This window comes from Cervus canadensis, chromosome 26 (genome assembly GCF_019320065.1).
Source record: "Cervus canadensis isolate Bull #8, Minnesota chromosome 26, ASM1932006v1, whole genome shotgun sequence".
In the NCBI taxonomy this organism is placed as follows: domain Eukaryota; kingdom Metazoa; phylum Chordata; class Mammalia; order Artiodactyla; family Cervidae; genus Cervus; species Cervus canadensis.
Genome location: NC_057411.1, coordinates 18320907 through 18335424, shown reverse-complemented (window position 1 = coordinate 18335424; position 14518 = coordinate 18320907). Strand labels below are relative to the sequence as shown.

General features: G+C 32.3%; 1 protein-coding gene across 5 annotated transcripts in view; it reads left to right on the top strand.

The window, feature by feature from the left end:
* The window catches only part of EPHA5 (EPH receptor A5), a 385548-nt gene extending 372672 nt beyond the window's left edge, over positions 1-12876 (top strand). For all 5 annotated transcript variants that reach the window (XM_043447888.1, XM_043447887.1, XM_043447885.1 and 2 more), the window contains 2 exons: positions 44-199; positions 8281-12876. In XM_043447888.1, coding sequence (XP_043303823.1) covers positions 44-199; positions 8281-8386 — 262 coding nt within the window. In that variant the 3' untranslated portion in view covers positions 8387-12876. The remainder of the gene's footprint in view (positions 1-43; positions 200-8280) is intronic.
* The last annotated feature ends 1642 nt before the right edge of the window (positions 12877-14518 follow it).

Below are 14518 nucleotides of genomic sequence, written 5' to 3'. Positions count from 1 at the left end.
ATTACAATAAAAATTTTTAATATTTGTGCTTTTTGTGTTTTAGAGTATCTAATTTATTGGCAGAACATGGCTCACTGGGATCTGGGGCCTACAGATCAGTAGGCGAATGGCTAGAAGCAATCAAAATGGGCCGATATACAGAGATTTTCATGGAAAATGGATACAGTTCAATGGACGCTGTGGCTCAGGTGACCTTGGAGTGAGTAATTTTTCTGATAATTTTTACATAATTTCTGGGGCAAGAAAAATTGTTCAGAAACCAATCTGGATGAGATCAAGGGAAATCAGTTACCCTTTGTCCGTGTGTGGCAGCTTTCAAAGAAGCATCTTCATTTTTAGTCTGTATTGTTAACAACTGCATGATTGATGCTACTTGTGGCCAGTATCTTTGCTTCTTTGCTTCAGACAAATAGTATTTGAGTATTTGATTGACTGGAATAACATCTTGGCAAGATACTGGTACTTTGTGTTGTAGAAAAGATGTTTTCTTGACAAAAGTTTTTCTACTGATACTTGTGTTATATGAATGTAAATACAAAACAAACTGTAAGCACAATTGGTGCTGCTAGCCCTATAACAACGAAACATACTCTGAAGTTTCGGCTTGGGTGAATACCCAGATAACAACAGCTTAAACAAAGCTTCCTGGGCAGGAATCTCATCCCGTTTACTCTATCTGTGGTGCATCTTATATTCTTGCAATCCAAGGATATAGTAGACCCTGCCTTGATTTTTGTTATTTGGTACTATCTCAGTGGAAACCAATTGTGCCCTCTTCTTTTTGCACGTTTAAGACAAAATCTATCAGATCTTATTATATAAAAATCACTAGAATTAAAAATTGAATTATTTAAGGTTGTAAGTTGTTTGTATTTTATTATATACTCTGTACGTGTCATTATTTTAGCCTAATATTTGTAATTTGTGAAAACTAACTGTTGTTATGGTGGTTACATCTGGATTACATGAACACAAATGATGTTTTAACCTATGAATATAATAATAACAGTTCAAATTGCCTACACATTCAAAGGTTAAAATATTGTTGTAAGTTTTAAAGCATGGTAGAACTTTCTAAAGCACTAAACCACAGTCTTTCTTCCATTACATCACATAATATGAACACTGAGCACTTGGTTCTCACCATTTCTACTCTGGCATTCTCTGGTTCATTGAACTCACTGCCTATCCACAGAAAAGGTAACAGGGTACCATCACTGATCACCAATTAATGTCACTTTCTCAGAATTTCTCTTATTCATGACTATAACTAAAAGGACCTAAAATCACCACTCAGCCAGCTATCTTAATTTATTGAATATCATTCTCACCATCACCACTAGATCATATCTACTTGAGAGCACATATACTTTGCCCATTATTTCTTTGGACACTCGAAAAACTCATTAGTACTATATTTGAAATAGTAAACAGAAAAATTTATTGATAATTTAAAACTATTTTTACATGATTGCTATTTAATTTTTCAGTAAAAATGGTCATTTTAATTTATTAAAGTCATTTGTCATTTTATATTAAAATGATACTGTAGGTATTTCTTCTACCCAATGTCAGACTACTTGTAAATATATAATAAAACTATTTGCATTAAACCATGTCTCTCTTTTTATTAAAATAATACATATACATGTATATATTTATATCCACTACTTTTTTTGTTTCTCCTCAACAGAATAGTTATAATCACTAATAATGGCTTTTGCATTAATTCCTCTGTTTTACTTTCATTGGGGCCCCCAAATACTATAAATATGTTGAATATTTTACATTATGGTTTCACTTTTTCTTATTTCAATTAATTCCTTTCTGTTTGCTTTTCTATTTTCCCTTCCGTTTCAAAACTCTCTCATTTTGTATGTTTTCTTTCAAGACTTAATAGCTTCTCTCGTCTTGTGATGGTCTGCAGCTTGCTTCTATTTTCCTGTATTTTTGTCTGGTCAAATCTTCTCTACATGGGTCAGTTTCTTCTCTCTCTGTTGCTTTGATAGTATGTTGCCTTCTGTATTGCCTCCTTTCAGATATTTTATGTTTTAACTTATTTACTCTGACCTAAGAATAAGGTGAAATTAAGAGATTTGCCAACATCTTCCTGTTCAGAGAATGTTGGTCTCAATGTGTCAATTGCTTCAGTTTCCTGGGGCTATAAATACCACATTCCTTACTAGGAACTGAGCCAACCAATCTTAAGTGAAGCCGATTTATTGGAGAATCCAACACATGTTTTCTTCTTTATTGTGTTTTTGACCACATTTTCCCCCTATTAGTAAGAACATATTTATCAAAATGTTATGTTAAATAACTCACAGAAGAATGAGTGATCAGTTACTTGTTTGGTCAAGAATATAAAAAAAAAAGATTATATGTGCATTTTGCTTGCTCATGACCAAAAAGGAAAAAAAAAAAAAAAGCCAGTCATTATTAAGGACTATGACAAAGGAACTAAAATATTAGTAAAGACAAAGACAAAATCTTAAATAGTTAAAGATTTATTTCTACATGGTCTTTGTTGTTGTTTAGTCACTAGGCCCTGTCTAAATAATAATTTTATGTAGCCTGTATAAACTATAATGAAATAAGATATACAAGTATTATTGCCAGAGTATAATTTTGAAACTGAGAACTGGAAAAATATATTCATACTTGTAAGAAATGCTTGGAAAAAAAGTTAAAATTAATTATTATAAAGCAAAAGACCAAACTGCCGTTTACATACATAAGAAAAATATGTTATTAATATAATTTGTGCCATCAAATTTGTTCTCATGATGGATTTTGAATAAGGAAGAGGAAACAATTATAATTTTTCAGAAGCACATACTTTGGTGACAATTTCCTTCATAGAAGTTTAATTTTATTTATGTTTTTTTTGGCCAGCACACATATGTAAGGCTTGATGTGGAATAGAAATGAAATATTTTAAGAACTTAGAGCTAAAATGTATTCAACGAAAGTGGCTTTCAACTTCAGGTGTTTCTGTCTGCTGTTCTCTGTGCCTAAACTTGGCTGTTCTGTGTACGGCGCTCATGTGACGACAATTGTAGTAGCAGCAATGATGCAATCTGTACTGTGGTGTTTAAGTGCAGGGAGTTATGGTCTCCAGGGGGATCTGTGGGCTTGAGGTGAGTTGCACACTGAATCCAAATATTGGAAATAAGGACAGTATCACAGCTGTTTTTTAAACTTCTTGTCAGATCAGTACTGTCAACTTTTGATTATTCAGAAAATGAATAAAATCCAGTAAACTTTATTATACCAATCGTGTGTAAGCTGAAGCAATTCCTATTTACTTATTTATTAAATTAGGGTCTTAAAATGTTAAAATTAAGTGTCACAAATCTAAAGCCAAAATTTGTGCACACTAACTCAAATGGAGAATTCCATGCACTGTATAGCCCATGGGGTCGCAGAGAGTCGGACATGACTGAGCCACTTGCACTTTTACTTTCAACCCAAATTTAACTTATCGATAAAGTCATTATGCAAAATGTATTATATGCCTAAAGAACACATATGAGTACTTACTATCCTCTGTGTTCTGCATAAGTACTCTAAAACATCCAGTGTGACCCTTACAAGGTCTCAGTCATTCAAACTTATAGCTAGGTCATGGTTAAGTCCTCTCTTGCCAAGATATATGTATACCTTGTACAGTACATATATAATGATTGTCAGGATTCTTCGAAGTGAACCAAAAAAAAATCCCAAATATACAATTGCATCATAAAACTATGACAATAAGAATAAACACTGAAATTTAGTGAATGTTCATTAAGCTCTCTTCTCCCTTCTCCTATCCAGCCTGTGTTGGTGGGGCTAAGTAACCAGTGATATGGCTAAAAGATGTGTAAAGCAGAAGGGAGAAGAATGTAAGGGAATGTATCCTCTACCAGTGGATAAATTACATCCTGAATAATCAAGAGTTGGCTCCAACATCAACTAAACCTCTTGTTTAGTTTCTATTTTTCATTCTGCCATTTAACACCATAATACCAGTGTTTTCCATTATTTTATATTAGGAAATAACATTTGAAAAAAAGATTGGAATGTTGTCACAACAAGGGCAATTCATTATATTTACAACTTTTCTAAAACTAATCATGTTTTGTTGACAAAATTAGAACTGTTTTTTATGTAACAATATTAGTCGATCATGTTTAGATTCATAAGCGTATGCTGAAATTTAGTTTATCATCATTAAATTGGCTTTGGGTATTACTTAAGATTACACGTGGTCATGATAAAATTAGTATCATATATGTAAAGGGGACATACCTAAAACTTTCCCTTGCTACAAAACCTCCTATATAGATAAATGAAATGATTAAAATAACACATTTTCAAGTATTTTTTTCAAAAATAATTATAGAGTAGCACCTTTATGATGTAATGGGAAATACTTTTATCAAATTTCTCACATTATTACTGTTAAATAGACCATTTAATAGGTGCTTTAAGAAGTAAAATGGAAATTATTGGAAATCACAAAAATGTGAAACAAAGCTACATTAAAAAAAATACCATAGTGTATTTATCAATATTGGAATAAAGTTACTTAACCTTTACAGGAAACATTTTCCTAATACCTTTTTAATTCTCATTTGTGATTTTAGTAGGAAAATATTAAATGGAATTTTTAAAGAAACAACTTTGCTCCTGAGAACAGATTTAACTGCTTGAATAATCCTGTTTGTCCCCACATTTTCAAAATCACATTGTGTAAAGGTAAATGTACACTGCAGCGTTATAATCATGCTACTTTCTAAATCTCTGCACATTAATTTGACAGCTTTTGAAATGACAGGTCAGACCTCAAAAACAGCATTCCATTAAAGACACGTAATTTATGACAGTATGTAAAACTGAGTGCTGTATTTTCATAAATCCATTTATCCCGTGGAAAGAGGTGTGGATAGAGGTGGGAGGTGAAATGTAAGAAGAGAGACGAGAAGGATAGAGAATTTCACTGGTATGAAATTCTGTATGAATGTTAGGGGATTATCAGGTCATAAGATGACCCTAAATAAAATTTTGTGCTTGGGAAAATTTAAACAAATTTAACTTAACATCTAGATACATGAAATGTTCTGAAGAAGGTCAGGTTTTATTTGCCTATAAACACAAACTTTCTAACTGTATTAATCAAATACAATTTCTTAAAATATTCATTCTTTAGCATGATACAGATGTCATGAAAAATGTAAATTCCCAAAGCACTGAACCAGATTCTTTCTTGTAGTTATTTGCAGAGAATGAAGTTATATGTAGATATATTAACAGATAAAGACAGTGGAAACAAAAATAAGTCAAACTAATGACTTAATAAGAGGCATAGCAACCAAGAGTTAGAATATGGAATACATACACACTTACGCCCATGCACCACACTCCAGAAACACACACACTTTAAGGTTTCGGTATTATACATGCAAAGTTCACCCTGTTTGAGGAGGAAAGTCTGTAATATTTCTTCAGGTCTTTCAGAATAACTATAATAGCTATTTTCAAAAACTCATTCTTAATAATTGGATTAGCCATATGGATTCTGCAGTTTAAGTATGTATATATTAAATCATTGCTTTCAAACCTTTGTCAGAACCACATGTAGGTTTATAAAACATGATAAAACATATGTTTTAAACTTTATTTCAAGTTTTAATTATTTACATTCTCTAGTAGAGATTAACTGCTTTCAGGTTAAGAAATTTTATCCCCTTTTCTCCTGACTTAAGTCCAAAACTTGGTAGTGAGCACCCATAAATTGTCTTCATAATTCATAATACATGTTACATGTGGAAATATGACAGTGTTAATTAGCCCATAACTGTAGTTGCCATGAAGTATAGACTGGATTACCATAGATTCAGTCAAATAATCATGTGTTTTGTTTCCTTCATTAAATATCTTCTTTCTTTTGGAATTCTGGATATTTGATGTTGTATATACAGATTTTTCATTTCACAGATTAATAAATGTCTGCATGTAATTTAAAATTTTTTGCTCAATATTATATCTCAGAGAAATGAGAAATTGTTTTCTCATCCATAAAAGGAAATTAACAAAAATCTATATCATGTTGCTTCTATATTTTCCTAGCATATAGGAAGAGGACATCTTAATTGTTACCCGTTTTATTATATTTATCGCAATGCTTCTTAGCCAAGGGAGATTTTTCCACTCAAGGGACACTTTGCAATGTCTGGAGACATTTTGTCTTGTTACGACAAAGGGCCAGTGGCCATCCAGTATTTCTGGTATTTAGTGGGAACAGGTAAGACATGCTGGTAGATGTCCTTCGATGCACAGGGTAGCCCCTACAAACAAAGAATTATCCAGCCTGTAATGTTAACAGGGGCAAGGCTCAGAAACCCTGGTTTAATTGAAAAAAGACAAGATTAAACTCAAATCTCTTTTGTTCCTGTGTTAGTCTGCCATTAGCTATTTTACAATCTATTCATGCCTAGTGACACCATGGACTGTCTATGGAATTCTCCAGGCCAGAATACTGGAGTGGGTAGCCATTCTCTTCTCCAGGAGATCTTCCCAACCCACTAATCAAACCCAGGTCTCCCTCATTGTAGGTGGATTCTTTACCAGCTGAGCCACCAAGGAAGCCCATTCATAACTAACAATAGTGATTTTGTTTAAACCGAAATTTTACTGGTTTTTAAGTTTTGTTGATGATTGTCTTCCTTGCCTCATTATTCTTAATTTTATTATACTCTGGTGTCTTGTAGCTGTAATAATTTCTAAATTAAATGTTTCACATTTACGTTCAAATAAAGAAATGTTTCCACCATAAGTGTTCATTGCTTTTTCTTTAGCTATTTGCCATTTGCTAAAACTCTCATAAGAAATCAACAAAACATAAAAGGAAAAAGACACCTAATGTATTACTTTCTGGTGCTACTAAGTCACTTCAACTCTGCTGTTCAGTTGTGACCAACTCTTTGTGACCCCCATGGACTAACCGTAGCCCACCAGGCTCCTCTGTCCATGGAATTCTCCAGACAAGACTACTGGAGTGCGCTTTCCTCTTCCAGGGTATCTTCCTGACCCAGGGATCAAATCCACATCCCTTAGATAAATAATATTTCCAATACTAATCACATAGAACTTAAGTACCCATTTATTAAATTTCTGTCCTCTGATAATTAAGAGATTTTTTGAGTGTCCAAAACTATTCAGTTTTACCTATAATTCCAGTGCAATTGTATCCAATTCTAAAGAATTCTAAGACAGTCTGAAATTAGTACATTTACTGAATGCAAAAATATTCTCCTTTTAGCATAATGTGTTAAGCAGAGTAATTATCTAAGGAAATCTAACATGGCAAACATTTAAAAATCTTGTCATTGAAAAATCTTGAATCACTAGTGCTCATTTTTTTAATAATTAACATTATTATTTGTCAAACATATCTGAATTATTATATTTGTCAAATGCATATTTTGGGAAAATAGAATTCCTGGGTATCCTGTGAAACAATATTTAAAAACCATGAGCTCCTGCTTTGAATGCCAAAATATGCGATTAGTTTAGGAATCTAAACATTTGTAAGTTTATTTTGAATAATAAGCTTGTTAAAAAGAAATAATATAAAAATCTTTTTTGAAAAGATCTCTTGATAGCGTGTAATCTTCAGAATGCTCTAAACGCCAATAGAACCAAGATATATTTGATAAAGGAAGAAAGCTGTGCTACTTTGGTTTCCAAGTAAAAAATAAAATATTTTAAGCATTATCAGAGCAATGTAGTGACGATTATCCCCTGAAGATACCCAATATACAAAATGATTGTGCTGACTTGAGTCATTTGAAAAGTTTGGTCTTCAACTGCTTAGCTATGAAATTTTTTAAAGTATATTTTATGCTTACTTCTTTTAGTAAAATAAAAAGTGCTCATTCATATTGTAGGTCCACGTTTTCAAAACCATGCGATGAAATTGTACCCTTTAATTTAAATATTTATTGAGAGAATGTGCAAGTTTGTTTTTTCCCTGCTCTGTGCCATCTGAAAAATCATCCAAAAGGGGAGGGCAAATATGTATATCACTTCTTGTTGTAAATATTTTTTGACTGCAAACAGATTTTAAGGTACAATTTTAGAGCCTGCGTTTGAAAATTGGACCCCATATATCTAAATTGGGACTGTAATCTAATTAGCTTCTGCAAAATGTTTGCCTCTTTGTCAACGTGAGGTATTGTGCTGTGCTAGAAACTGAGTCAATACATACATCCAATGTGTGCTTTCTTCATGCAGGGATTTGAGACGGCTTGGAGTGACTCTTGTTGGTCACCAGAAGAAGATTATGAACAGCCTTCAAGAAATGAAGGTGCAGCTGGTCAACGGGATGGTGCCATTGTAACTTGTTTATTGTCGCTTCGTCAAGTGAATGACTCTGCACTTTGTAAACAAGCTCTGAGATTTATTTTAACAAAAAACAAAGGGGAAAAAGGGAAAACTCAGTGATTTCTAAACATTAAGAGAGCGTTTGTTTCAGCCACAGAATTTGTAATCAGTGTTTTACTAAAATCTCTTTATCTTCCTCTTGGTGTCTTCATTTTTCATGAAGCAAATATAACCTGCATGGAATAAGAACATGAAGTTTAAACACTATCTTGTATTACAACAACAAAATCCTTCTCCCTACTTCTACAAAATTTTATACATGAAATATATAACTATATATAGCACCTTTTTAGACTGAATGAAGGCAGCCCCTTTCAAAACTTCCAAGAATCTACTTGAAAGGAAAGTTTGATAGCCATCTGTAGGCTAACAAAAGCTGCAATTTACTGACGTTTACTTCAAGTCTTAATTGTCTACATAAGTGTATTGAAGAGCAATATGGTTAGATAATTTCTAAATAGATATCTTCTTTTGTAATTTTAAATGCTGTTACACAGCATTAAGTTATAGAAACTAGTGTATAAATATGTTGCTTGATCAAGGACAAATACAATACAGGGTGTATATTTATTTTTCTGTGTTATAAAGTTTACTTTTAGTTGCTCTTCTAGATACTACTAGGTAATAAATGTGTATATACTGTATAATTTGCTGTATACCCAGGAATCAATTTACGTTGGAGTTTCGTGTGTGTGTGGCTTGCACATATGTGTATTACCATTCAGCTTGCATTGTTAATAGTATTTTAATTTTAGCAACATTCAGGAACAAGCATTCCAGGGTATATTAGAAATAGGAGAAATAGGGAAGTGGTAAGACAAAATCTAACAAAAGCTTGTGTCTTTTTTCCTCTCATGTGTCCAAAAGCTGCTAAATCTCTCTATTCAGTAATAGGAAATGTCTATAAGACTAAATCCCCTTTGGTGTTTTAAAAACATTTTGTGATATCTGTGACAATGCAGTTTTTCTAGCCATTAATCTTGCACCCCTGTAAGAAATTTCACCTTTCTGAGTCCCAGAAAATATCTTGTCAAGCAAAGTTGACACCGAAGGGCACATTTTCAGCAGGATGTAGAAGGATTTAACTGTGCAGACTTCTGTTAATATTGTTAAATCCAGCACAGAGCACCAAGCTTTACTCCTAAGTGTTAATCCTTTGTAACCATTTCCTCTGTGGCCCAGCTCTAGAAATTTTGATACTAAAGCAGCAATGGAATGATGTCAAATGCATCCATATTTTTTTTTTTCCTTTTAGAATTTTCTCTACGGCAAGACTTGACCAGTTTTATTTGTTGATGGCTGTTTTTTCCTTTGGTTATTTTATCTTGTATTCAGTTACATTGAATTGATCTTGAGGAGCCAATCTAAAGTGCTATTCAATTGGCCTTATTAAGAAATATAAAATGTCCTATGTACATGCTATGTACCAAACTTGGTGAAGAGTGATATTTGTGCTGTAATACAAATTAAACCATTTATTAGAACCTGAGCAAAACTGAGCTCCTTGGTGGAATAACCAAGTTCTTTTGTATTATTACTTTATAAATCATGAAATGACATGATTTTTCAAGGAGCACAGCATTTAAACAAAATGCAGCCTACTTCAGATTGTCAACAGCAATAGAGTATTGGAGTAGTCTGGATTAGTGACATCCATAAGGAACATACTTGCATTATATTGTCAGTATTCCCTCTCTCTCTCCCAAACACCTGTTTCAGTCAAACATTAGCGTGTAAAGGAATAAATTCTGCCTTTTACCCTACCCACCTTCACTTAAGTGGCTCTTTGCTAAAGAATATAGGGGGGGGGACAGGGGGAGATTTTTAAACAATTTCAAATGATATACTGAGTCCTGTCCAAATAGAGCTATAATTCTTTATGGGTATATACTGTACCATGGGTCCACACAGACTGTGCTTAATTGTATTAGTTTAGTGAAATTTCTGAAGAAACTAGAGATGGATACAACTTTGTCTTGATGAAATCACAAGTAAGCAGGCATCACTTTTATGAAAGATGCATTTGTTCATTTCAGGAAAAATAGTAAACTAATTCCTTTTGTACAAAATAATCAGAGATTGTGTTGCACTTATTGAATTTTGTAAAACCAACCTAATCTAAGTGATAAAGTAACAATTGAGAAACTTCAAGTAAGAATATATTTGTCAATTAAAAAGGTGAACTACCACAAAATTAAATTTGATGGACTGACCACAGTTACTTATACATAACAAATATATTTAAATTGTTCTCCAGCTTTATGTGTTCAAAGATGATTGCAAGGTCAGGATGGAGTGTATCTAAGCAACTGGAATTTGATGTTTTAATGAAGGTTTTCTCTTTTTCACAAGAAAATATTTTAAATTGATTTTAATTAAATTTGTTTGCTTCTTTTGCCACCTTGATGTATATTTTCAAAAGTAAATTGAGATGAAAGTTAAATAGACACATAGCTTTCATCCCTATCTCACTTTAGTTGAGATTTTCTAAGGAATGTCAATATGATTTTATATGATGTACTCCTCCTCAAAAAAGAGAAAATAATTTATTTCTAAAATATTTGTTCACCACTGGATATGTCACCAATTGGGAAGTGCCAATCTCATCTATAAATGTGAGAAGTGGAACAAGGAGAGAAGCAGCTTTTGTGAAATACAGTGAGGCAGTAACCCAGGGCAAGATTTGACAAATCTTGATTGTGTGATTTCTTATCCTTTTGGTTAATATTGTCACCCAGCAGACAACCGAAAGTAAAACACAGATTCAATAATTTTAGTACATAAGATAGATTTGTCAAATTAAACATAATGTTATTTTAACAATAGCAATACCTTTAGACCATAAGTCTTTCTCAGTTTTTAACTTTGAAAAAGGTGTACAAGCAGGAAATAATTTTCAACTTACTGATACCTGTTGAAGTCACTCAATGACTACTTTTATCAATCATAATTTGTTTTCTAATCTTGCCATTTGCTCGCATGTAAAAATGACATACTCAGTTTCTCTTCTTGGCCGTTGGAAATGTGTGCATTGTATGTTAAAAGGTGAAAATTTTTATTTTCCCATTTAAAAAAAATTGATGTGCATGTGTTTTATTTCTTGTGTTTTAATCACCAAATCAGTATTCTTAAGTTGTAGGATTACTGTAAAAAGTATATTCTAATATTCTATCTAAACTTACATGTGATCAGCATTCTTAGTTTTAGAGTTGCCAAAACAATACAGAACATCAACTCAGTTTGTAAGAGTTCTAACCAGTGCGCAATGGTGAAGAAATAGTTTCCTATCTCAAGTTTAAATGGAAAATTAATATCATTGAGCACTTAATGTGTTTGCATGTCTGCTATTTAATCTCCATGTGAAAGTTAAAAGATTTTTTTTTAACCACCATTCTTTATCCCATGTAAAGTGGGCTCTCAGAAGCACAAGCAGAGATACTTACCTTTGGAAGACATTTTTTACTGTAATCATGCATTGGATGGCAAATGCCAGTTGAGTCAGATGTTAGAAATTTACTAGATGTATGATGTTGCGTAGTAGAATAAGACTCTTTTCTCATTTTGTTCTTTCTAAAAATAAGAAAAAAGAAAGATAAGTATGATAGTAAACTGTCTTTGCTTATGTCCTGCCAGATGTGTAACCTCAAAATAAAAGTAGGTACAATAAGATGATGATGATGATAATGAATAAACAAAGTGCTAGTTTTATTTGGAATTAATAACTAGAATAAGTCATCATTTTTTCAACTCTGTAGCACAGCTGGTTACATTGAATATTTTCTCTATTATGCTGTTAATTATATAGCAATGTATCAAAGAAGAAATAGATAAGAAGTTTCTTTTCATTTCTTGTTGATTTATGAAAAAGTCTTTTTACACATAGATGATTGAATGTTCTTGTTCAGAATGACCACATAATTATTGCTTAGGGAAAGACACCAATTCTTTTTTAAAAAGAGTCTTTTATAATAATCAGAATCAAATGTCATTTGTTTCTTCTAAATGTAAGTGAAAAAAGTTGATGGTAGCAAAATACATCATGTTTATTCAGGCTGGGCTGTCTTAACAGTAGAAGTCTCAGTGGTCAACATACTTGTTCTTCTTTAGACTGCTATTAGTTTTATAATTAATTATTTTAAAGTGTGTAAATTTCATTTATAATAGTCTGAGGATAAAACTTAGACTCACTCATTTGTTAATATGTTTATTTTAATGTTTTAGTTTCAGGCAGGTTATAAGCAACTGTATAGAGTTATTTTATTCTGTGTTAGGCACTGGGATAGCTCAGATCCATGCCTCAGCATTAATTCAAGGAAGAACTAGCATTTCTGTATTTTTTTTTCTCCATTTGAAGTTCTCTGTGCATTTGGTTTGTGTACATGTTTTTTGTAGTGTAAGATACAAAATTTTATATTTTTTCAGAAAATAAAAAACCCTTTGAATACAGTTAATTCCAATTGTCATGCTTTACCTTCCCCCAAAAGACTTTAAACTTGCAGTCTTTGTATAATGATTTCAGTTCCTTCTGATAAACATGTTGGGATTTCTTATGCTAAATATTAAAATGCAATCAGCATCTATTCCCTCAAAGACATCATGAATCTTTGCATTCAAATATTTTTTGCAACTAGAGTTTGACACTGAGATTATTGGACATGAACATAATTATATGAAACCTAATTAGAAGTTTGTGACAGTGTTATACAACAGTACTAAAAAAAAAAGGCAGAAAACTGTGTGTACTATCTGCAAAAAGACTTTCTGATGCCTTTCTCATCAACAAGCGTGTGCTTATGGCATAGGGTGGGGAGGTTGCATTCTTGCAGGACTGTCATTAAATGCAAATGCTCCTCTTCTTCTCTGTGTATTGTATCATGCTGGCCTCCTTCTGTAAAGAGCATAGCAAACAATCTACTGTATTCAAGGGAATATTTGTATTTGGTTTACATTTACATTCATAAAAAGTAACATCACCATGCCTATGGAAATAATCCCTAACCCTTTTGCCTGTGCAAAAAAATAATAATAATCACTATGACAAGGGATAATATTTGACATTTGCTTTACTCTCATGTGAAGACTATGAGTACTTTCTCAGCAAGTAGTCTAGTCTTGTTCTTGCTATACTACAGAGGTATAAAGATCTTGTGATAAAAAAAATTTTCCTGCAAGTAGACACTCTTGACCAGGTTGAAATGATGGAGTGGTGGTGGAAAAGCTAATTAGCATGTAATAAGAATGCACTGTTTTGTATTACAGTTTTTTACACTTACCTTTGAGGTACATGTTATTGTCTCTGCTTTACTGATAAGGAAACAATGACTCAAACCAGTTAAGAAATTACCCAAGGTATGACTTCTCTTCAAAGACAGGATGAAACCCACATTTATTTGCGACCAAACCCATGTACTGATACTTTCTACCACACTATTCCGATTCCACATTGTGCCATGTACATAATGGATTAACTTAAGCCAAACTGCTAATTTAACGGACGCCAGAACTAAAGGTTAGTGATAAAAAATGATGTTCACACTTTTCCAAAGCAAAATGTAAACCTTGGCTGGAAACCAGAATCCGATGGATTACATTTCTAACATACTCAGTTTTTAGAATAAACCAAATTTTGGGAGTCAAAAAACTTGTTTTTCCTTATTTGGATTCTTCCACTGAGTAGTAACACAATCTAATTCAGTGTATTTTTCTAATATATGTTTTTTTTTTTTTCACCTACAAGCTTAGGAAATTGTAATAACTATATATTACTAAATTCCATCTATGATATCTTAACTTCCCTATAAAACGTTGAAGTCTACAGGTGATTTACTACCGAACTGTTACTACCAAAAGTAAAATAAGTAGATATTTCTGAAAATCCACAATAGCCAAATTTAGGAGTTTTATATAAAATATTAAATGCATTTGCTTGAACTTAGCACCTAAAATTAATAAATTTGGTTAAAGTTGGCAGAAATGCTGAAACATAGATGACTTTTTTCATAGCAATAGTTTTTAAATCATCCCTCCACTTTTTTAATAGTTATGACAAATACAAATATGTTGGGATTATTAATTTCAATTTGAGGTT